At 44.4% G+C, this 25,814-nt stretch overlaps 1 protein-coding gene across 3 annotated transcripts in view; it reads right to left on the reverse strand.

Moving 5' to 3' along the window:
• Window positions 1-3,747: 3,747 nt before the first annotated feature.
• The window catches only part of LOC122540226 (zinc finger protein 362-like), an 85,038-nt gene continuing 62,971 nt past the window's right edge, over window positions 3,748-25,814 (reverse strand). For all 3 annotated transcript variants that reach the window (XM_043675626.2, XM_087980564.1, XM_043675624.2), the window contains exons 4-8: window positions 25,008-25,302; window positions 21,501-21,725; window positions 20,879-20,957; window positions 18,331-18,489; window positions 3,748-13,915 (exon numbers count right to left, since the gene is read on the reverse strand). In XM_043675626.2, the coding sequence (XP_043531561.1) occupies window positions 13,799-13,915; window positions 18,331-18,489; window positions 20,879-20,957; window positions 21,501-21,725; window positions 25,008-25,302 (875 nt within the window). In that variant the 3' untranslated portion in view covers window positions 3,748-13,798. The remainder of the gene's footprint in view (window positions 13,916-18,330; window positions 18,490-20,878; window positions 20,958-21,500; window positions 21,726-25,007; window positions 25,303-25,814) is intronic.

Genomic DNA, 25,814 nt, shown 5'->3' on the forward strand with positions numbered 1-25,814 from the left:
CTGGAATTCCTTTCACACCTCTATCCCTTTAAGACCCTCCTTGAACTTACCTCCTCGTCTAAGATGCTGGTCATCTGGTCATTACCATAAAGGCATCATATAAATGCAACTTGCTGTTACTCACAAACTAGCACACGTTTCTGCATATGTTTATATTTTATTCAATAACAGAAAGATACAAATTTTTTTAATTATTATAATACAAAGCAAACTTTTCCTTTAAATTGTGTTGGCCCATGAAGTACACAACCGTTCCAGGCAATGTTTAGATACCACACTCCAAGACAGATGCAAAAAAAACTTTTAAAAGAGTTCTTCTCGTTTTTTAAAACTACAATATACTGGGTTACGATTGATTCGTACTCAACGTTGCACCAGACGAAACATCTTTGTTTAAATTTTGTATTATTTCATCCACATTAACCTCATGCTAACAAAGAGGGGAGGAGCATTAAATACAGCACTCACTTTTAAAAAAAAGATAGTTCAAAACCCATAGAAATTAATGAGTACAATACATATTTAAAAATAAATTGGAGAGAGAAAAAGGAATTTTATATATTTTAAGGCTTTTAAATGTGTATAAAAATAACAGACATTTTATCTCAAAAGTTTCAAATGAAATTAGTATGTGGCAGATGTAGTCATCAACATAGAAAATTTGTTTAAACATTTAGTCATATGTACACAGGGGTAAGGAGTAACACTACAATTCGATTCGATCTCCATAGCTAATGAATGTGATTCAATACAAACATATTTAAAAGGTGGGTTTTCTGTTTTCATGTTCCTCAAGTGAGGAACCTGTCCTACTAAAAGAACACACTGGGGAATCACACGCCACTGGCCACAACAGCCTCTCCATCAGGGCAGGGATAGGAAAATTCTGAGTGCACAATCAGTGATCCCACAATCTGCACTACTGACATGCAAAGGTGCAAGCAGTTGGAAATTTTTAAACATCACGTGTGGGCAAATGATGTTACACCTCCTTACGCCATCATACTCTGTGGTGGAACTCGAACTCAAGAGGTAGGGACACCGCCATTTCACTGCACAATGCTCCACCATGCAGTTGGAACATTCACCTTTTAAACTGAAAGATCACTCAATTTACTGGCTTATGGATGATGCCTTTTGAAACTCACTAAAACAGGACAGCAAAAGATAGCAGGAATTGCTCTTGGAATTGGATGCTCAGTTTTCTTGTTTGAGGGTGTCTTTTCAGAAATTACAAAAATTTAAAACGGTCTGATTTTGTTTTATAAGCCAGTGAGATTCATCAGTAAGAATTTCAATACATTTTCAAGGGCGGGGCCACTTAATTCATAGCCGTGTGGAACACCAGGTGGGGGCCAGGCTGCTTTTCTCAGGACTTTTGACAGCCCGATTCCTAAGCATTTTGTTGTCTGTTACAGGAAACCGTCATGATTAATCACTGTCCAAAGGAAGAGATGTTTTTAAAAATAAGTTAAACGTTAAAAGGCTGTCTGAATGACACAAATGAAATTGCTTTACATCAATTTCATTCACTGTTCAAACATGGTCAGCCATCTTCAAGAAGTTAAAAATCACACATCACCAGGTAATAGTCCAACAGGTTTATTTGGAAGCACATAAAAACTACTGTTTCCAATTAAACCTGTTGGACTGTAACCTAGTGATGTGTGATTTTTAAACTTTGTCCACCCCAGTATCTTTACATGAAGAAAAACAAGATCGTTTTGCAGGTCACTCATTGAAATAGCTGAAAATGTGTTGCTGGAAAAGCGCAGCAGGTCAGGCAGCATCCAAGGAGCAGGAGAATTGACGTTTCGGGCATGAGCCCTTCTTCATGAAAGATTCCTGAAGAAGGTCTCATGCCCGAAACGTCGATTCTCCTGCTCCTTGGATGATGCCTGTCCTGCTGCGCATTTCCAGCAACACATTTTCAGCTCTGATCTCCAGCATCTGCAGTCCTCACTTTCTACTCATTGGAATAGTTTGTATTAGCCCTGCCCCAGCAACCATTTAAACTTCATGTTGAATCATTTTAATGTTAACTGAGAATTAATAGACCAATCGGCTGTTGGCTGACATTAAAATAAAGTTTAACTGGCCACTGTATGCACAGCACAGTATTCCATGACTTAGGAATGCTGTAGAGCTAATGACATTAACTTACACACCCCTGTCATTGATCCTTGCCATTGGCACCAGTCTCAAAAAGGTCATGGAAGAACACAGCAAGCCAGGCAGCATCAGGAGGTGGAGACGTCAACCTTTTGGATCTTAGCCCTTCTCCAGGAAGACTTGAAACGTTGACTTCTCCACCTCCTGACGCTGCCCGGCTTGTTGTGTTCTTCTAGCTGCCAGTTTGCCTACTTTGGATTCCAGCATCTGCAGTTTTTTTTCTCTCTTAAAAAAAAATGACAGCTGTACCTGATAGTTTTATTTCATCAGTTTGTTAAGATTTTGCTTTTTGCTTCATCAAGAAGAGTGAATTCAGAATTGCTCACATCTACAATCAGATCTTTGGTTAAAGACCAACCATCCATAGTTTCATTGTCATAGTACTTTGGTTACAGTTTTATCAGATAGTTGGTTTTTTTTGGGCCAGATTATTAAGCCTGAAAGATATGGTTTCTGTGGAAAATATGCAGGAAATATTCAACTAGTTTTTGTTTGCTCGGTAATTAGTGCCCGTAAGGTACTGTCTCATGGGAAAGATTGTTGCAGCATCTCAGCATTGTTGCAGTTGGTGCCTAGAACAATACTTCTTGCCAGATAATTGCACAAATACAAGGAACAGTAGAAGACAAGAGGGGCATCCCTGTAAGAGCAGAAACTCTGATTTTTAAAAAAAAATTAAATGTGATGCAGATGTCAAAGGATAGAAATGCTGGTCATCAACATGGCATGCATGCTGTGTGCCGAATGCACGAGGGTGCTGCATTGATTAGATTAGATTCCCTACAGTGCGGAAACAGGCCCTTCGGCCCAACAAGTCTACACTGACCCTCCGAAGAGTAACCCACCCAGACCCAAATCCTCTGACTAATGCACCTAACACTATGGACAATTTAGCATGGCCAATCCACCTGACCTGCACACCTTTGGACTGTGGGAGGAAACCCACGCAGACACGGAGAGAATGTGCAAACTCTACACAGACAGTCACCAAGGCTGGAATTGAACCCACGTTCCTGGCACTGTGAGGCAGCAGTGCTAACCACTGAGCCACCGTGCTGCCCCAATGAGCCACCGTGCCGAGCAGGTGATAACTACTGCGTGGAATAACATGATGCGCAAACAAGTGCAAGTCCCAGTATGTTATGCATTCAGACATACATTCAGAATTTCTAAATTCTGGAAACCTGGCTATTAAAATGGAACCTTGTTAGAGCCTATAATTTGAGGTGCAACTGAGTTCGTTTTTGACGATGGGAAATGTTGGAACATGACCCCATCCTGTACATGTTGTGCCCTCCAAAACAGAAGATGCCCTCTCTCCTCATCTGCGTCTCCAGGAAATTTTCAAGGGTCACCACCATCAGCCAGTAAATGTCATGCCATCAGTACTCTGGCAAACAATAGGTCATTTCTCCAATTTGGAGAAAGTGAGGACTGCAGATGCTGGAGATCAGAGTTGAGAGAGTGGTGCTGGAAAAGCACAGGTCAGGCAGCATCCGAGGAGCAGGAGAGTCGATGTTTCAGGTAAAAGCGAAGCCCTGATGAAGGGTTTATGCCCAAAATGTCGATTCTCCTGCTCCTCGGATGCTGCCTGACCTGCTGTGCTTTTCCAGCACCACACTCTCAACCCCAATTTGCCAATTTGTCCAGTCCTGGCCCACAGATTATTCATTTTGTACATCTACTCTTGGAAAATCAAGTCTGGGTAGCACATAACCTTCTCGGGGGTACTATACCCATTGCAGGTTGGACATGTGAGTCCCAAATGCATGTTCCGAGTGGGACAGGTTGCAGATCAGAAAAGGCAAAGCAAAAATCTACTCATTACAATACACTGGACTGGATTGACAGTAGAAGGCGTGAGGTTATCTTAACTGTATCTCCTGCAATAATTGAACAGTTCTAAAACTACCACAAAAAGACAATTCTGACTCTGTTGCCAAAATGTTCAAACTTCAGGACAGCACCATGTAAAAACTAAGCTGATTTCTGTTGCCTACTATGACCTTTACAGCTCAGTGTTTGCAAACAGGAAGACTGAATTGGCAGTGTGGAATTACAGAAGAGCCTGTCACAAGGATTGTGCTTCTCCACACATTGTCATCATTTTCCCACAGGGGTGTTGGCTCATGTCGGAATCTAAATAATGTGGATGGTGACTCCTGGCAATGGGCTGATTGCACGTTCAGAATGCCTGATGGTATTGTGGCTCCCAGGTTCACTGACAATGTCGTAAAACTAATGGCATTTCAGAGAGTGAAATTACAGCGTAACAAAATAACACTTCGGTAATAGTAATAGCTATCAGACTGGTGTGTCCAGTGACTTCACATGTAACACCCTTACTGGCCCCAGGCTGCATTCATGATCCCACACCCACTTTTGGCATCTGGGTCGTAATGTTCAACTCACAGCAGGCCCTGGAATACTTCACTGATATATATTTTAGGCCACAGCCTGAAACTGGTCTCTCCCCGGTGGGTGGTGGGGGATAAAAACATTAAGAAATCCGTTGCGATCCAAACGCGAACTGATCTTTACTTTTGGAATTATAAATTATGCTCAGTTCTCAATCAGCACGGCACCTGGTTTTGTGAATGATGGTGCAACTGGCGTAAGACGTTAATATTGGTCCCTGTAAATTGTTGAGAGAATGTGTCGTGCCACTCCAGTTTATAAAAAACTCCAGCATGCCCGGAGTACGGGAACCAAACTCATTTTGTGCTGCTCCCCTGAGTGCTCACTCCTCCTGGGTAATTTGGTCATGAGAGGTATCACGATTATGCATCATCAACTTCACACACACACACACACACACACACAATCCAGGAGGGGTGGCTGGAAGAGGAGAAGCAAAATCCCCCAGTTGTTACTGAGGCTAACTATGGAACCACTACAATATCCTGACTTAAAGGAGCTGGCATGATTGCTTGCCCTGTGCAGCCCTAACTGAGGTGCCCTAATCCTGTACAATTTATTGTCAACTTTTCTCACTAACAAAGCCAAAGCAGCGAGTTCACGGTGCATCCCAGCACACAGGGGATAGGACACAGGCTTGTACCCACGGCATTTTGTTCATTAAAGCTGTGCAAATGAGGATTATCACATGGGGAAGGGATGGAAGGGACATTTGCGCCGTGTTTTCAGAAGCCTGCTCTGATAAAATAAACTAACACTTGAGTGAATTAACCCAATGCACTGTGACACCTACTGGATGGTTTGTGCATGTCTCAGCTGAGGACCGGATAGTTCTTGGCTGCAATGTTCCTATAGTCGAATAGTCACCGATACCAATCCGTCATAGGCAGAGTGCACAGACTGCCCATTGTACACAGCCTGACAGAGTACCTTCTGAAGGTCAGAGGGTGAAACTGAAAAGGATAGGTCAATAAATGCTGCTGCTGTACCTCAGCAAATTTCCACCGTTAGATCATATACCTAGCCAAGAACATACCAACAAGTTAGCACATAGAGCATCAGAAGGTGGGGCAATTTGCTCAGTTTATGTTGACTGTTGGTGCAGTGGGGGATACACCTTGCTGACTTGACTTTTCAATTTCAGGACTCAAATCGACAAGTGTGAAATGACATCAGACATGGTTCTGCTGGTCAGTGCGCAGCTCATCCTAAGGACTGCGATTGGATGAGACATGGGCAAGCAGCCAATGTCACTTCACATGGTCCGTGTGCTTCAGGCCAGCGAGGGAGGGCATTGGCTGCAAATAATGTAGCTATGTGGTTCTGGTGAAGTACAGCATAGAATGTTTAACCCAGCCCTATCTGAAACAGACAGCTGACACCCACAGGGCAGTAAATAGCAAGATGTCAACATTGAAAATAAATCAGCAATAAATGCTGCTGTCACCACAAGATGGTCTGTATCCAATCATATTGCCAAAATTTGTGAAAGACATCCAAAAGAGTAACATAAGTACTAGTATTAATTAATTCCACTTTAATCCCAATATTGGATTAATGTAAACACTGGACACAGGACTGCTAAGGCTATAGGTCTGAGAGCGAGGAACTAACTGCGGCTGTTGCAGCTACTGGTTTTTGAAATTCATCCGCTCTTTACTCATGACCGAGAGCAACAAACGAACCAGAGTGAAGTTCACTTTCAGTCCACCACTAGCCAGTGTCGCAACTAAATCTTTGAATCTTAGGGTCCAAGTTAAAGGTGATCATTGAGTCTCCAATTTTATCCAGACATCTGAAGCCTAGGCCCACTCAGAGAGGAGGGAGCTCCACTGTAGGCCTGTGCCAGGAATGTTTCAATAACACAGTTAACAGAGGTTTGGAATTTTGTGAATTATTTGTCATGGTGGAAGGGAGATAGAAATAACTTTGAGATGAAGGAGAGATATAATCGAGAATTCTGGTTGTAGCTCCCCACGTGATCAAGCGACATTTCCACATCTCCACACATACTTTAAGCTGCAGTCATTTAACTGTGCGTGAGATTCACACGTGACAGCATTCCAAGATAAACCAATGATGATCCAGTATGCAGTTTTCAGGCACAAGCTCTGCCTGGGTCAAAGCTCACATCACAGAAATTTCAGCCATCTCCTTGCTTATTATCCACATATTATCCAATTAAAAACACTGGCTTCTTCACCTGCACGTCCTGCCATGAGGACCATGAATAACGCTGAACAGAGTTCTGGTATCTTATCTCTATGACCATTCTTCATTCAGACAGCATTGTTAGCAAGCTATTTAACTGCAGTGGGCAACATAGATCAACCTTGGATCTTGAAGTCATGTGAGCAGCAGGAATTCTGTGAGGGGTTGGCAGTTGGGGTTCTCTTTTTTCCTGGCCTAGGGATGTGGAAACCAACAGTTGTGTTGTGCCTCCACCCCGGCACCAAAACCAACACACACCCAGAGGTCAGGTCAAACCACTCTGCTCTTGGTGTTGCTAATGCCAGTGTATATAAATCCCTCAAGTTTTCTGATCACTATCCTACTGCAAGATGCAAATTTATGGATTCTGAGCAAGAGCGAAAAACGTTTGGATTTCTCATGATACAATACAATGTGAAGTTAAGAGATAGATTTCAACCTGTTTATCCACCTCCATGTCTCTTTCCACCTTTGTTGGACTCCTAGACTGTCAACAACCGCTCAGGTTTCAGATTATTTGCTCTGGAAAGCCAAGTATGAGAGAAGCAAACCAAATGGTTTTACTGGAAATGGCAATGACTACTGTCTTTGGATCGATCGCATGAACTCTCTACTCTCTGGGTTTACTTGAGAAACACAAACCTCTCAAGTCAATGCTGCCATCAAAGCCCTGCTACAGGCCAATCTCATCCGTCGATGAAGTAATGGAGGTGCTTGGCTGTAGGAAGCTGGAGACAGTGGCAGCTCCTGCAACATGGTGGAGATGGTGGGTTAGTGGGAATGTGGTAATGTCACCGGAGAAGAAATCCAGCTGTCACCTGACCTGCTGTGTTTCTCCAGCACTTTCTGTTTATCCTTCAGATCTCCAACGTCCACAGTACATCAGTAACAGGTTGATCATGATTAATCCAGAGGTCTTGAGTTCAAATCCCTCCAGGGCAAAATTTAATTGTTGGGAAAACCCATCTGGTTCACTAATGTCCTTTAAGGAAACCTACCATTCTTACTTGGAGTGGTCTACATGTGACTGCTGACCCAGAGCAATGTGTTTTGCTCTCAATTCCCCTCTGAAGTGGCCCTAGCAAGACAAAGACAACTGGAGATGGATGACAAATGCTGAACTTTTCAGCGACACCCACATCCCAGGAAAGAATGAATAAGAAAAAAAAAGTAGAACATTTTTTTAATAATTTGTTCACAGGATGTGATGTCAGAAACCAGGCCAGTACTTCACTTCCCACTGTAACTGTTCAGATGGCAACCAAGACTCAACCACATTGCTGTAGGCCTAGAGTCACATGTAGGCCAGACCAGATTGGGACAACATTCCTTCCCTAATAAGGATAGTAGTCGTACCAGATAGCTTTTTTTAACAACAATCAACAATGGTTACATGGTCACCATTAGGCCAGCTATATATTCAATTGAACTCAAATGTCACCCTCTATCATGATGGTATTCGAACCCATGTTGAGAAGCAAATTACTGCAGATGCTGAAATCTGTAGTAAAACAATAAGTGCTGGAGATCACAGCGGGTCAGGCAGCATCCATGGAGAGAAAGAAAGCTAACGTTTTGAGTCTATCATTTCAGCTCTGATGAAGGGCCATCTAGACTCGAAACGTTAGCTAAAATGTCCATCTTACCTAACCCACTGTATCCCCAGCACTTTTTGTTTTCAGTCTAGAAAACAGGGTTCTGGATTACTAGTCCAGTGACATGACCACTCTGCCACTGCTTTCTCTGGGATGAGGGTGAGAGGCAAATTTAGAAGGTTGCATGCCAGGTCATGTTCTGACTTCCAAGTGATCTTGTTGGAGGTGGTGCCAAGGATTTCGAAATTTTGCCCTCTGGTTTAGTATTTCCTCCTGACCTCACCGTGCCCAGATATCCCAATCTACCCTTGCCTCCTGAGGGTACGGCAGTTCCTGACAAAGCAGCAGTTGGCGACATCTCAAGAATTGGCAGCCTCAGCCTCAGCCTCACCAAAACATGGTCATGGCAGTTGAGCCGAGAGTGTTCCAATTACTCCATTCATGGCTTTGATTGGACTGATTAGCGATTTTGTGTGTGTGCGCGCGCGTGTGTGCACAGGGGTCTCTGTGTGTAAGTGGCTTATGGTGTGTCATGTGTGTGTATGCGCATGTGTGAAGGTCTTTGTGTCTAGGTGTGTGTCGGTGTGTGAGAGTGTGGGAGAATGTACATTTGTGTCTAGATGTAGGTGCCTGTGTGTGTTCGGTTATGTAGCTGTCCATGTGCAGATATGTATGTGCACATGGATGTGGATGCGTGTTTGTGTTGCTGCATATGTATGTCCGTCTGTCTGTATTGGCCTTCACAGTGAGACTGCTGCCTGCTCTCTCTTTAGGCATTCCTATTGGTCCATCTGCCTGCACAATCCCCCTGTATAGGCTGTCCTACAGACTGCAACCCAAGAGAGGCCAGAAACCTGCTACGGTCCAGGGGCCAGCCAGTATTCTAACTCCACTGGACTCTGTCCAAAGAGACCCGAATGTCCAGAAAGAGCTCTTTTCCCTTAGGAACTATTTAAAATAAAAAGAGTAGACCATTCAGACCCTCAAAATGTCTTCTGTCATGCAATTAGATCTTGGCTGATCAGTTTCACATCTCCACCAATCTGGAAGAGTAGTTGAGGTGGGACACCTCACAATTTTTAAAAAGTACTTGGATGAGCACTTGAAATGTCATAATATGGCTCAAGTGCTGGAAAGTGGGATTATATTGATTTAGAATAGTTATTTATCAGTGCAGACTTGATGGAGCAGGGAGTCTCTTCACTACTGTATCATTTGAGATTTCTATCTGCTTTGGATCTATAACTTTGATCTATTAATCTCATGGCTGCAATCTCTCTATTCCCCACGGGGATCTGACTTTAAATATTTGAAAACAATCCTAAATCAGTTCCCTGTAACTGGACTGGCATTATAAAAGGTGGAGTAATTCAGTGTGCACACTGATTGATTTTCCGTCTCCTCTTATAGCCCTTGGTTTTTTCCATTTGGTGCAGGCAGCTTAGTATGACAGGTTTACTACAGGTTTGGCAGAAGGTGAAGAAAACTATCCAGAGTTCTTGCTTCAAATCACGGTCCAAAGACCTCTGCTGGGGCACAGGGCTTGTCCAAGCTCAGATTCCTCCAGGTCAGAGCAGCAGACAGACAGTCTGTTGGGCCTTACGTGGAAACACTGACCTGTTAGGTGAGGTACTGGAGCCAGTAACTTCAACAGAGGAGGGTGAAACATGAGAGGAGAGGAGGGGAGCGTGTGGGATGGAGAAGCTTTCTGCTGCCTGCTCTCTCTTTAGGCATTCCTATTGGTCCATCTGCCTGCACAATCCCCCTGTATAGGCTGTCCTACAGACTGCAACCCAAGAGAGGCCAGAAACCTGCTACGGTCCAGGGGCCAGCCAGTATTCTAACTCCACTGGACTCTGTCCAAAGAAACCCGAATGTCTAGAAAGAGCTCTTTTCCCTTAGGAACTATTTAAAATGTATTGGCCCAATATCCATTCAGTCTACAGCTCTGGAATCAACAGTGAATCTCAAACACAACGATGAGTATCAGTTTATGAGATAGCATGTTTACAAAACAGGAACCATAGGGGTCTTTTAATATTTCTAACACAGATTGAATGACAGCACTCAGCCACCAATGGTAACATTTAACTCCTAAACCCCAATTCCCTCAGTACTTCTCAAAACCAAAAAGGAACGGTCACTTTGTTTCTCAGATCGTAGGTGGTGCAAAGGCTCACCCCCACCCCCCACTCCCATGGGCCAACTATTGCATTTCCCTGAAAAGTGAAAATCATTCAAAATGGTTTTCTTGTCAACTTTTGTTTTTACGCAGAATTGTTTTGTTTTCCTAAATCTTCCACCAAATCATTATCAGCGTCAAGTGCTCTGAGGCCAGGCACAGCAGAGACAGCAAAGGTCTCTGCAATGGCCTGCAGTGTCCTTGGTCACTCTGAGTGAGCAGTTATCACAAATGCAACTAGAAGATGAATCGCTGTCACATTTACAATGTACAGTGGGCAAAGGACACTTTTCAAGTTGCCACCTACTAATGACCCTGGAGAGACAGCAAAGTCTCTGGTCATTGTATACACTGTTACTGACATTGTAAATGTGGTGGAGAGTGGGAACAATCCTAAGTGCTTACTTTCTGAAGTTGCTAAGGATAACAACCAAGGGAAATCTTCCTACTCAGCTATGTTGCTAAGACATCACGGCGAGAGGAATTAATTCCTGAAAAGGTACCAGCCTCATCCCCAGGTGAGAAGTCACAAGGGTACTTTCCTATTTCTCGCTGATCGACACTGCTCGGCTTGGTGTGGTGTGCTGATGGAATTGCAATGTGAGTGTGAGAGGTTGCTCTCACCCAGGCCCTTACATCCAATTAATGGAAGGCAAACCTTTACCGTCTACTCTGGACTTCAGTCAGGGTCCCACTGTTCTGATCCACCTAAATCAGGGCCTATAATCCTCTGCGATCTTGAAACAATTTCTTTTCGAAATTCCCCCTACTGCCATCCATCCCCCTCCCCCCATCCCCCAAGCGTTTTAACATACATATACTGTTCTACAAGAACATCAGATTAGTGACAGTGCAGGCTGTGTCTAATCTAGATCTGCAGGCTGAGAGGGACACTCCCTCTGGCATAACTGAATTATACATATTTATATATATATATATATATATATAATATATATAATATTTAAAAAATTAAAGAAGAGATTACTATCATTGACTCTATTGTATAAATCTCTTGGAAATAACAGTATGAAAAAGGTACATGACAAATGAACCTCAACTTAAAAAAAAATGGGACATGAAATCCCAGGAGCAGCAGAATTGGCACTGAATGTTTGAGTGTTGTTCAGCAGAGCCTCAGAGTGTCCTGAGCTGAACAGACACATTCATTATAGAACATCTACTATGTATCCGGCCACCTACACATTGCTGAGTCTCTCTCCACTGGGGTCTACAATGACCAGTATTTGATTTCAGTTTTTTTTAATCTATTGTCTATTTCCATCTTCATCTGGCACTCCCTGACCCAGTAAAAACACAACAAGAGCTCAATCTATTCTGCTTCAACAATGTGGAGCTCTCCCAACCCTAGAGAAATGTCCTCAATGCACCACTGGGGCACTTTCATTCATCAGGCATAAATAATAGTTACAGCCTCTCTTATGTGAGCATGCCAGTTTAGGGGCAAATTACGTTGAGACAGCACAGGACTATTTCAAGCAGGTGACCCCGATCACTCCGAGAAACAGAGCATGCTCATTCCATTTGTTTGCACTGCTTTTTCAACTCAGGAGCCCCCAAAGGTGGAAGAACTCTATTTAATCTCAGGGTCCAAATGACTGTTCCAAACAACCTATGCTTCCCTTTTCTGATCTACACTATGACTTTGATTAGAGTCCCTTCTTTAACTCACTGCAAAGTTTCCGATAGTCTATGTATAAATCATCAGTATATTCATCTATAATCTAGGCGAGCTCAAATTATTTGGAACAATTGAATAGATTCCAAACTTTAACCAACTCCTTTGTTTCCATTGGGTTCTTATGAAAACAGCATTGGCCTTTTGACTAAATTCTAGCCTATACTTTATCTTTGGATAACTATTCTGTATCCATTGTGTACAAAAACTATCTGAGCCCCTGACTCGATTTCAATTGTCATCCCAATTCATGTCTTATCAAAGGAGATTGACTTCATTTCAGAATATGGGACAAATCTCTTCATTCCTAGGAATGTGTTAGCACCTTTGTCACAAAGACATCACGGAGAACTATTTCAGAATAATTCTATCTTACGCATCGGTAAACGAAGAGATTCGCCAAATGTTTTTGTAATGACCCCTTTAAGATTCAATGCATGTTAGACGTGCTTGATGAATGGACTCAACTACAGCAGAAAAAGCCTTGCTACACAACAGGACGTGTAACGTTCTGCAGGCAAAAAGTGACAAAAAGGTGGGCACTCCTGGAAGGTCCAACTTGATCACCACCCAAAAGCCCTGACAGCACTTTTGGACCATCTGCCTGAAAACTGAACCAGTTATAATTCAGTGCACCTCATCCTCATTTTCCTGGGATTTCCGTTCCTGAAACTTTGAGCCATTGACATTTGACTAAACTGGTCTTGCTTCATCCTCTTTGCAAATTACATTTGCCCTAGGGCTCTTTAATGCTGCAACAAAAGGCACACTCAAACTTGATTCCTGCTATTCATGACAACTTGTCTTAAGTGCGCAGAGGCTGTTTAGTTGTCATCAAAGCAGTCAAAAATATCATAGACATGTTCTGTGAGGGTGGACGTGGGTATTCTGTATTGAACTGGTTAGGACGCACATTAAAAATGACTTGTGTCTGGGGCCTGTATACAGCCTGAATAAGGTACGGCAAAGACGTCAACTAAACACATGAAAATTGACCATACATTTAGTATAATAATTCATATTCGCTAATAACCGATAGTTGAAAACTAGATTTGTCGCACTATCACAGAACAACAAAATGAGATACTGCTTTATAATTCTATATCTAATTGATTCCTCCTTCGTCTTCCTGTGTAATAGTAAGACATATTAAACATTAATAAAAGTGGTGCTCTCAGACACAGCTTATAAAGTCTTAGACAGTACGATCCATGCCCTTATTGAGGAAGTTACCAGTCTGTAGCTCACATCATTGCTTCCAGTGCCGTTGCCCAGCAACGGAAGGTGTTCATCCAAGGGATACAGGCACTCACCTCCTCGGCGATGGATGACACTCAGGCTCAAGAGTCTTTAGGAGTCTCTACAATGATGAGAATGTTTCTGCTGTAATTGGGCCTCTTCTCAGAGACTGAATAAATAGCGGGAGGAGGTAAATGAAAAAGGAAAGCTCCTCATCCATCCGCAGAAAGCACCTGACCTTAGCCCCGGAGCGTCCACTTCCTGGAGTTCTGACACTGGGGCTGATTAAAGGAGGGAAATCCGAACAGGACAACTAGGGGATTCCGTTCTCTGAGGGGAGTGGGTGTCCATTGCGTGCTCTACTGCTGTATGCTTTGCCATATGCTTGATGAGGTATGTCTCCTGTAAAAGGCACAAAGGTCACCAATTTCAGCACTAGGTTCTTTACACAGTGGACTCCGTAAACACAATTACCACCAGCTTTCTAGAAATACAATGATACTCATGCAAGTGCTCCCCACGTACCAGCTCGCACACATCTCCTGAGCAGCAGCGTGTGTCATCTACAAGATGTTCTGCATCAATTCACCAAGATTCCTTTGACATCACCATCATGACAACCCATGATATCTATTACCAAGTAGGACAAGGGCAAGTGGGCATGGGAACGGCATTCCACAAGTTCCTTTACAACTTGTCCACCATGCTGACTTGGAATTGTATCGCCATTCCTTCATTGTCACTGGGTCGATAATCTGCTAGGTATACCTATCCCACATGGGCTGCATGCTTCAAGAAGGTCAATTCTAAAGGACAATTAGGGATGGGCAATGAATGCTGAATTTATCATTGATGTCACATCCAATAAAAGTATTTCAATTCTTAATATCACACACCAAAGCTCTAATCAATACCTCTCACTCCAGCGTTAATGAATATTAAGTAACCACCACTAAAGAATATTTCATATCCCAGCACTATAATGACTATCCCATATCACAGCACTAATCATTATCACATACTACAGGAATAATCAATATTTCATATCCCAAACATAATCAACATCTCATACCACGGGAATAATCAATATCACAGACCACGACACTATTCAATATCCTGTATCTCAATGCTAATCATTCTGCTATTCAGGCTGTAATAAATATCCTGTATCCCAGTAAAAAGGAAAATCCCACAACCCAGCACTAATCAATATTCCATACCCCAGCACTAATCAACATCCCGCATCCCAGCACTAATGAATATCCTGTATCCCAGCACTAATATCCATCTTGTAAACCAGCACTAATTAACATCCCATAACCCAGCACGAATCAACATCCTGTATCCAACCAAAATCAACACACCGTATCCCAGCACGAATCAAATCCCGTATCCCAGCACTAATGACCATCTTGTATCCCAGCACTAATGAATATGCCGTATCCCAGAACTAATGAATATCCTGTATCCCAGGCACTAATAACCATCCTGTATTCCAGCACTAATATCCATCTTGTCACGAAGTACTAATCAACATCCCATATCCCAGCACTAGTCAACATTCCTTATCCCAGCAAAATCAACATCCCGTAATCCAGCACTAATCAACATCCCATATCCCAGCACTAATCAACATCCCGTAACCCAGCACTAGTCAACATCCGATATCCCAGTACTAATCAAATCCTGTATCCCAGCACTAATCAACATCCCATATCCCAGCACTCGTCAACATCTCATATCCCAGCACTAATCAACATCCGATAACCCAGCACTAATCAACATCCCATATCCCAGCACTAATCAACATCCCATATCCCAGCACTAATCAACATCCCATAACCAGCACTAATCAACATCTCATATCCCAGCACTAATCAACATCCGATAACCCAGCACTAATCAACATCCCATAACCCAGCACTGGTCAACATCCCATATTCCAGCACTACTCAACATCCCGTAACCCAGCACTAATCAACATCCCGTAACCCAGCGCTAATCAACATCCCGTATCCCCGCACTAATCAACATCCCGTATCCCCGCACTAATGAACATCCGATATCCCAGCACTAATAAGCATCCCATAACCCAGCACTAATCAACATCCGATATCCCAGCACTAATCAACATCCCGTATCCCAGCACTAATCAACATCCCGCATCCCAGCACTAATCAACATCCCGCATCCCAGCACTAATCAACATCCCAAACCCAGCACTAATCAACATCCCAAACCCAGCACAAATCAACATCCCATAACCCAGCACTAATCAACATCCCATAACCAGCACTAATCAACATCTCATATCCCAGCACTAATCAACATCCCGTAACCCAGCAGTAATCAACAGCCTGTATCCCAGCACTAATCAATATCCCATAACCCAGCACTAGTCAACATCCCATATCCCAGTACTAATCAAATCCTGTATCCCAGCACTAATCAACATCCCATATCCCAGCACTCGTCAACATCCCATATCCCAGCACTAATCAACATCACATATCACAGCACTAATCAACATCCAATATCCCAGCACTAATCAACATCCCGTAACCCAGCACTCATCAACATCTCATATTCGAGCACTAATCAACATCCCGTATTCCAGCACTAATCAACATCTCATATCCCAGCACTAGTCAACATCCCATATCCCAGCACTAATCAACATCCCATATCCCAGCACTAATCAACATCCGATAACCCAGCACTAATCAACATCCCATATCCCAGCATTAATCAACATCCCATATCCCAGCACTAATTAACATCCCGTAACCCAGCATTAATCAACATCCCATATCCCAGCCCTAATCAACATCCGATAACCCAGCACTAATCAACATCCCATAACCCAGCACTAGTCAACATCCCGTATTCCAGCACTACTCAACATCCCATAACCCAGCACTAATCAACATCCCGTAACCCAGCATTAATCAACATCCCGTAACCCAGCATTAATCAACATCCCGTAACCCAGCACTAATCAACATCCCGTATCCCTGCACTAATCAACATCCCATATCCCCGCACTAATCAACATCCGATATCCCAGCACTAATAAGCATTCCATAACCCAGCACTAATCAACATCCGATATCCCAGCACTAATCAACATCCCATATCCCAGCACTAATCAACATCCCATATCCCAGCACTAATCAACATCCCGCATCCCAGCACTAATCAACATCCCAAACCCAGCACTAATCAACATCCCAAACCCAGCACAAATCAACATCCCGTAACCCAGCACAAATCAACATCCCGTAACCCAGCACAAATCAACATCCCGCATTCCAGCACAAATCAACATCCCATAACCCAGCACAAATCAACATCCCGTAACCCAGCACAAATCAACATCCCGTAACCCAGCACAAATCAACATCCCGCATCCCAGCACTAATCAACATCGCGTATCCCAGCACTAATCAACATCCCGTAGCCCAGCATTAATCAACATCCCATATACTCGCAGTCATCAACAGCCTGTATCCCAGCACTAATCAACATCCCATAACCCAGCACTAATCAACATCCCATATCCCAGCACTAATCAACATCCCGTATCCCAGCACTCATCAACATCCCGTAACCCAGCACAAATCAACATCCCGCATTCCAGCACAAATCAACATCCCATAACCCAGCACAAATCAACATCCCGTAACCCAGCACAAATCAACATCCCGTAACCCAGCACAAATCAACATCCCGCATCCCAGCACTAATCAACATCGCGTATCCCAGCACTAATCAACATCCCGTAGCCCAGCATTAATCAACATCCCATATACTCGCAGTCATCAACAGCCTGTATCCCAGCACTAATCAACATCCCATAACCCAGCACTAATCAACATCCCATATCCCAGCACTAATCAACATCCCGTATCCCAGCACTCATCAACATCCCGTATCCCAGCACTCATCAACATCCCGTATCCCAGCACTCATCAACATCCCATATCCCGGCACTAATCAACATCTCATAACCCAGCACTAATGAACATCTCATATCCCAGCACTAATCAACATCTCCTATCCCAGCACTAATCAACATCCCATAACCCAGCACTAATCAACATCCCATATTCCAGCACTAGTCAACATCCCGTAACCCAGCACTAGTCAACATCCCGTAACCCAGCACTAATCAACATCCCGTAACCCAGCACTAATCAACATCCCATATCCCAGCACTAGTCAACATCCCGTATTCCAGCATTAATCAACATCCCGTATCCCAGCATTTATCAACATCCCATAACCCAGCACTAATCATCATCCTGTATCCCAGCACTAGTCAACATCCCGTAACCCAGCACTAATCAACATCCCGTAACCCAGCACTAGTCAACATCCCGTATCCCAGCACTAATCAACATCCCAAATCCCAGCACTAATCAAATCCTGTATCCCAGCACTAATCAAATCCTGTATCCCAGTACTAATCAATATCCTGTAACCCTGCACTAATCAATATCCTGTATCCCAGCATTAATCAATAATCTCTATTCCAGCACTAATCAACATCCCACATCGCAGCAGTAATCAACATGCCATATCCCTGCTCTAAATATTCCCAATCCAGAACTAATCAATATCCCATATCCGTGCACTAATCAATGTACCATAGACAATACCAGTCAATGCCCCACACAAAGTCTCGGTTGATGTTTCAGCAATGGTGGGAGTGCCCACAGTGTAAAATACAAAGGGAATCTTATACATTCTGAAAAGACAACTCCTCTTTATCATGGGGTGAGGGTTTCAGTAGGAAGAGAGTTGCTGATACGTACTGAGGTGTAGGCTCGTCCACACATGCTGCAGCAATAGGCTTTAGTGTGTTTGACCGTATGTGTGGACAGATGGATCTGAAGTGAGGCAGAGTCTGAGTATGCCCTGTAGCAATTCGGACATTTGTACGGCTTGTCTTTGTTGTGTTGTCGTTGATGAGACTGAAATAAAAATTAAATATATAAGGCAGAATTCACATCTCACAACCACAGGACATCTAAATGCTCTTCACTGCCACTGAATTAATGTTTGAAGCATAGTTCCTCATGCTTAGTGGCCGACATAGCATCCAATTTGTAAGAAGCAAAGTCTCACAAGAGACAAAAGAAACGAATGAGTGTGTTCAGGTCGTATTAAACGAGAGAAGACATGGGAAAACATCCTGTTCCTTGGAATTGCCCCCATCTGAATGGGCAGCCTGAGTCCAATAGCAAAAGTTTCCTCAGGAATGTTGGAAAATCTGGAAAATTCCTTCAGGATCTGCGCCACCACCTGCCAGACTCCCCGATGTGCTCAGGAGGTTCAGACTTGGGAAAACTTCTCATGCAACACAGCAGTGTGTTAAAATATCCTCCTATGATTATACACCCAAGTTTCAGAGTGGGCCTTAGACCCAATTGACACAGCAGTGAAAGTGCGGTCAATGGAGCCAATCTGACATTGGAGAAAAGGCCAAGTCTCCATCCGCCATCATTCCTTGGAGCATCTGATCACAATCCATGCTCAATCTGGTACACCTTCTCAGGGAAAGTTCTGGAGGTTGATCCGTTCCTGAAATAATAGTGAGTTTTCTCCCTTTCAGATGCTTACTAAGCTGCCATGCATATTCAGCATTTTTGCTCAATGCTAGATTCCTCAAGGTTCATAAAACACACTCCAGCTGCTGAACCCTAGTCACCTGTGACCTGTCATATTCAAATCTCCTTTCGCTGCCCACCCAATCCCGTACCAGTATTGGAGTCATGTTGACTGCATCTGTCTTAACCTAACCCCACAATCTCCATTCCCAATGAGGTGTTTATCAAATTTCCTTACGTCAGAAAGAATAGACTCTTCCCCGAGTGGGCAGTCTGTCAGTGATAAAAAAAATACCTCTTTCAAGGTGCAGACTAGCTTGAGGCTTTTTCGTCCTTCAGAGATAAATTGTGTCCTTTATCTAGGCTACAGAATTACTGAGCTTGTTACTTAATCAGAAAATGCATCATCCTGTTACTCTGTTGACCTGTTTAACATTTTGTATGAACAGATCAAATGAACCTTGGATCTTAGGCTTCTCATAGGATCATTTCACCTCACCGCTGCTAGGTCTTTCTTTGGTACAAATCTAACCTACGACTTCACCCCCTTTTTTGTGGCCCTTTATCTTCTGTGTTACTCTTCCTTCATTAGATCACTAGGTGACCCTAGTCACAGGATAAGTGGCATTATATTTAAAATGAGTAGGAATCTCTTCACTCAGAGGGTGTTGAATCTTCACTCATAAAGTGTGTTCAAGATTGAAATCAAAAGACTTCTATGCATTAAAATATAAGAAGAGATTACAGGCATAGCGTGATGGAACAGACGATCAGCCATGATCTCATTGCAAGACGAGGCCAACTCAAAGGGCAGTCTGACCAACCCCTGCTAGTGTTTCTTAAGTATACTAAAGCCATGGTATAACTTGTCTCCACAGAAAATATTTGGGGCCAGATTGTTAGATATATTCAAGAGGGTGCTGGATGCGGCCCTTGCAGCTAAAGGGATAAAGGGTTATGGAGGGAAGCGGGAGTGGGATATTGAGACTGCATGATCAGCCATGATCATATTGAGTGGTGGTGCAAGCTCAAAGGGCCGAATGGCCTACTCCTGCACCTAGTTTCTGTGTTTCTATAACTGGCTACAGTGGTGTACTGCTCATAATTGCCTCACTTTCTCAGGTAAATACCTGGCCTCAGCTTTAGTTTCAGGATTTCTATTTCACCAATGGTTCTTGTGGAGTGTATCATGGAATTGAAGAGAAGACTCTTCGAGATGGATCCCTGTTAAGGTTTGAAGAGGACGATAGGTAAAGGAAGATTTGGGTTTGAGTTTAGGCCTATTTGGGTTTTGAAAGCCTGATTCTGGAGGAGGAGTTCAATTATTATCAGGTATTAGCTTTATAAAGCTTGTCTGAAGAACGATAGTCTCTCCTCTCACCCCAAGACTTTTATTTTGCAACATAACCTCTCCGCTTACTTTCTGTTCTATTTACACTTCAATATTTGTCCTCCTGAAACTTCCTTTCTTATTCTTCCTAATTTTTAGACAATCTGTCCCTCCTTCCTTCGTTGACCCATCGCACCATCTACTACTGTGCACTGTTTTTCTCATCTTGTCTACAGTGAAGACAGAATGTTATTATTCCCATTCGTCCTCGAACTGCATTCAGTAAGCTCACCCGAAACCTGGTTTGTTTAACAGCTGCAGCAGGAGAGACTTCTGACATCCTGCCTTGTACCTCGATGAAGCTTCAAGCGAGTTAGCAACCTGTTGGCTGTATCTAAACCCAATGCATAGTTGTTCACTGACCTGCAGGTTTGATAACTGGGTAAAAGCCTTCTCACAACCTGGGTGTGCACATTTGTATGGTCTGTCCCCGGTGTGAATCCTGCATCAGAGAAAGCACAATTCATTTGTTTTGTTTTTTAGGAATATCTATCTGTACTCCATAGCGCAGTTGATAGGATCTGTCAAGGAGCCCAATCTCACCTGACGACGTGATGGAGGGCCGCTCTCAGTAGTGTTCAAGCATGCAAACGCAAAATTAAAACTGCAATTTCCCACACTTCTGATTTCAACTTTCCCATTCTCAGGAGTTACCAAGTGGAGAACTCTCTGCAGGCACCAAAAAACTAACAGATCAATAGTTTGCTGTTAATTGGGCCCAAGGTACCTCATTCTAATTAACCAAGCTGCTTTTCCAGTCCAATGGTTCACACCATTGCTGCTTTCAGCTATGAAATCTGGAGTTAGATTATCACTCCCATTACCAAGTGAGGGGTAATTAGCACTGCGAGTATTGGAATGGGGCAGGATCGCGTGATAAACAGCATAAAAGTCTGGGGAGGAGAGGTAGTAGGAACTTAAACATAACCATGCTGACACATTCACCAAAACAAAACAGCCCAACAGAGTACAGAATTCTCCCCACCTTGTGTGCTGCTGTAAGTGAGAGAGCTGCCGGAAGGATTTCTCACAGTAGGAGCAGTGATAGGGTTTCACTCCTAAGTGGATACGTAGATGCTGAGCCAGGTAAGAAGCATTGGCAAATGATTTGGAGCAGTGCGGACACTTGTGAGGTTTCGCTTCTGTGTGCGACTTGGAATGAATCTGCATTTCGGATTTGGAGAAGAAGGTCAAAGGGCAGATTTTACACCTAGGCAGGAGAAACAGAAAGAGGATTTCATCAGGAAAATAGCCAATAGAAATCAAAATATCCCAACCAGCCTCTCAGGCTGTGATTACTCTCTCGAGGATGCTGACTCCAGTTTGGCGACAGATTCCAAAGATGCCATCCGCCCTCCATGCCTCTCTCCAATTGCTGTGCTAGTCTATGGCTCTGATCTGTTTGTTACTTCAGGCAATCATTTTTGCCTATGGGCACGGACGCCACAGAGAAAAAAAAAAATCAGTCAACATTCCAGTTTTGGCTTTCCAATTAACCCTTCTAAAAAGTAGGCATCTTGTGCACGTTACACTAAGGCAGCACTGAACTGAGTCTGACATCCTTTGCAAGCACTCATTGCCTGAACACAGTTAATACAGTTTGTAGATTTTAAAAAATGCCACTTAAGTAGAGCAAGCAGGCCCCAAGGACCTTACATGGCTTCTCTCATAGCAGGTCATGCAGCTGTAGGATGTAGGTCAATCCTTTGTCAACTGGCAAATATTACAGAGTGCCAAAAATGGAGACTGTGCAAAGCTCTGGAACACCGGAGCTCAATTCTGGAGTATTAAGGCCCCTAGTAACTCTGTTCTGGATTGGAGCTTTTTGTTTTAGAGAAGCTGATCGACATTGGAATGGGAAGCAATGTTCTCTAATAGTGAGCTGGTCTCGAATGTAAGTTGCACTTTGTAACTGGGAGGGGTCTGGGCTTCACTCTGGGAGAGCTCTGGGCTTCACTCGGGGAGAGGTCGGGGCTTCGCTCGGGGAGAGGTGGGGGATTCGCTCGGGGAGAGGTGGGGGATTCGCTCGGGGAGAGGTGGGGGCTTCATGGGGAGAGGTCGGGGCTTCACTCGGGGAGAGGTCGGGGCTTCATTCGGGGAGAGGTCGGGGCTTCACTCGGGGAGAGGTCGGGGCTTCACTCGGGGAGAGGTGGGGGATTCACTCGGGGAGAGGTGGGGGATTCACTCGGGGAGAGGTCGGGGCTTCACTCGGGGAGAGGTCGGGGATTCACTCGGGGAGAGGTCGGGGGATTCACTCGGGGAGAGGTCGGGGCTTCACTCGGGGAGAGGTCGGGGCTTCACTCGGGGAGAGGTCGGGGCTTCACTCGGGGAGAGGTCGGGGCTTCACTCGGGGAGAGGTGGAGGATTCACTCGGGGAGAGGTCGGGGCTTCACTCGGGGAGAGGTCGGGGCTTCACTCGGGGAGAGGTCGGGGCTTCACTCGGGGAGAGGTCGGGGCTTCACTCGGGGAGAGGTCGGGGCTTCACTCGGGGAGAGGTGGGGGATTCACTCGGGGAGAGGTGGGGGATTCACTCGGGGAGAGGTCGGGGCTTCACTCGGGGAGAGGTCGGGGCTTCACTCGGGGAGAGGTCGGGGCTTCACTCGGGGAGAGGTGGGGGATTCACTCGGGGAGAGGTCGGGGCTTCACTCGGGGAGAGGTCGGGGCTTCACTCGGGGAGAGGTCGGGGCTTCACTCGGGGAGAGGTCGGGGATTCACTCGGGGAGAGGTCGGGGCTTCACTCGGGGAGAGGTCGGGGCTTCACTCGGGGAGAGGTGGGGGATTCACTCGGGGAGAGGTGGGGGATTCACTCGGGGAGAGGTGGGGGATTCACTCGGGGAGAGGTGGGGGATTCACTCGGGGAGAGGTGGAGGATTCACTCGGGGAGAGGTGGAGGATTCACTCGGGGAGAGGTGGGGGCTTCACTCGGGGAGAGGTCGGGGATTCACTCGGGGAGAGGTCGGGGCTTCACTCGGGGAGAGGTCGGGGCTTCACTCGGGGAGAGGTCGGGGCTTCATCCCATAATTGGGAGCTGTGTTCCTGAATGGAAAATCCCTGTGGAAAATGGTGAAGTCCAGTCTGAAACAATGTGGATTGTGCTATGGAGTACCACACTGTTTCCTCTGCTAGAAATAATTTTGTTCTGTGAAGATGAGCTGTACTCTGGATGATGGAGAGACAACACCTATATTTATTTTGCGTCGCTGTGGTATTCCAATACATCTCTGTAATGCATGAGGGATTTCATACTGTTAGCAAAGGAAACACTATGCACTTCTGGAAGGCTCAGTTATTAGAGACTCAAGTTTTCAATAATTGTCATAAGAAAAGCATTCTTTCCCTCAGGTTCTTAAACACCTCATTGCACCATATCTTTCTTCCATATACTTATCTAACCTCCAGTGTATCAACGCCTCCACCACTCCATTTGGTGTTAAGTCCTACATTCTCAGTAATCCCTTGAAAATAATTCTTCCTTTGCTTATTGGATGTAATCTTATGTATAAACGCTGGTTTTTGCCTTCCCTCATAAATGGAAATATCAGAACAATTCTGAAACTGCTTAATGGGAAGACTTCTATCAGTTCACCAAAAAAAAAGTTTGCTTTTCCAAAACCAATGCTCCAAATGACTGCATGCAATGGAAACCATCTCTTCGTCTAAGTTATTCTGATTAGGAATGCACTACAGGAAAGAGTTCAAAGTTTGTGAGAAGATTTGTCACAAAGGAAAGAGTCATGGAAGCAGATTGAAGAGTTACTTTCAGAAGAGAATTGGAAGCATATGCGGAATGAAATTTGCACAGCTCAGCAGAAAGAGCAGGAACTAACCCGGACGTCTTTCATAAAGTCTGCATACTTATAATGGGAATGGACTCCCCTGTGCTAGATGAATCATCAGCGGTTATGTCACATTGGAAGCAAAACTGATTTTGTAGGACCAGTCAGTCTCATGTGCTGCAACAACCCCATTCTCCAATGGGACAGAGTAGCTTTGTGAGCCAATCAACCGTCTGGAATACGAGTCAAAATCCTGGAACCCCCACCCTAATAGCACTGCAGTTACCTACACCCCAGAAAGTGCAGTGGTTTGACAAGGCAGCTCAACACCACCTTTGCAAGGACTATTAGGGACAGGGAATAAATGTTGACCTTGCCAGTAATGCCTACATCTTGTCAGCAAATGTATATAGAAAAAGGTGACTGCTTATGGCCACTTGAGGCAGAATGGGCCACGTTCATTATGATTTGTAAACTGAAAACCTCTGAATAGGACCTGCTGTGAATTCATAACTGGTTGAGATGGCGCGTTTTGTACTTATAGATGGAGTTTGTGGAGTTCTGAGTTTAGGCCCACCTGCTTCTCTTGAAATAATATCAGAGGCAATGATTCCTGATGCAGGCCCACACCCCAGCCTCACTGCGAAATCTCCTGTGCCTATGGGCTTTGGAAGGACTGCAATCTTTAATTCAAACTCGATCACCTATTGACCAACCTGTATGTCTTCCCATCCTTGGAGGATTCGTTGCCTGAAGCCAGAATGGGGTACGGCACCACGAGCACAGGTGGCCCGATGCAGTTTTCACCCTTTATCTTCTTCCGGCCTCGTTCGATCTTCAGGGAGTTGGCCAGGCCGTTCTTGCTGGAGTGTGCAGGGTCCATGCCGTGGTGAGTGATCAGCCCGGAGATCAGGGTGGGCGAAGAGACCTCGGAACGGCCCTGGCTGGCTAAGCTCGGGGTTGTCGCACTGATGGAGTCACAAGTGGCAGTAGGGGAAGATAAGCTGAGCCCTGTTGTGGACGGTGGAAACAAACACAATGACATTGCGGAAAATCAGACTCCGAGCATCACTAACTGTAGAATTTCATCTGCCAAAATGTGAACACTCACGGCCTGAACCAGCTTTGGTTAAAAAGACACTATCTGTGAAGCTTGTATTTTGCCAATAAGATACACACACCCACACACATTTGCACTCAGACAGGCACAGTCATACGTATAAACATACCCGCAAGACAAATATACACTCACCTGCAAACACACACAAACGTGCACTCCTATATAGAAAAATACACACACACACTCACAGATTTCCCAGGTGCTACTGTCTGGATTCCAAGACGGAGCTACACTTGATTTGCTCAGGTATTCCCAAGTGGAGAAGTGATCTGAAATAGGCACATCCAGTCCATTTATTTTTAGATTCATTCACCAGATGAGGATATTGCTGGCTCAGCCAGCATTTACTGCCCATCCTTAATTGCCCAGATAGTAGATGAGAGTCAACCAAATTGCTGGAGTC

Source organism: Chiloscyllium plagiosum, unplaced genomic scaffold, assembly GCF_037043375.1.
Source record: "Chiloscyllium plagiosum isolate Xiang-an unplaced genomic scaffold, Cpla_swu_hap1 HiC_scaffold_37, whole genome shotgun sequence".
Classification (NCBI taxonomy): Eukaryota; Metazoa; Chordata; class Chondrichthyes; order Orectolobiformes; family Hemiscylliidae; genus Chiloscyllium; species Chiloscyllium plagiosum.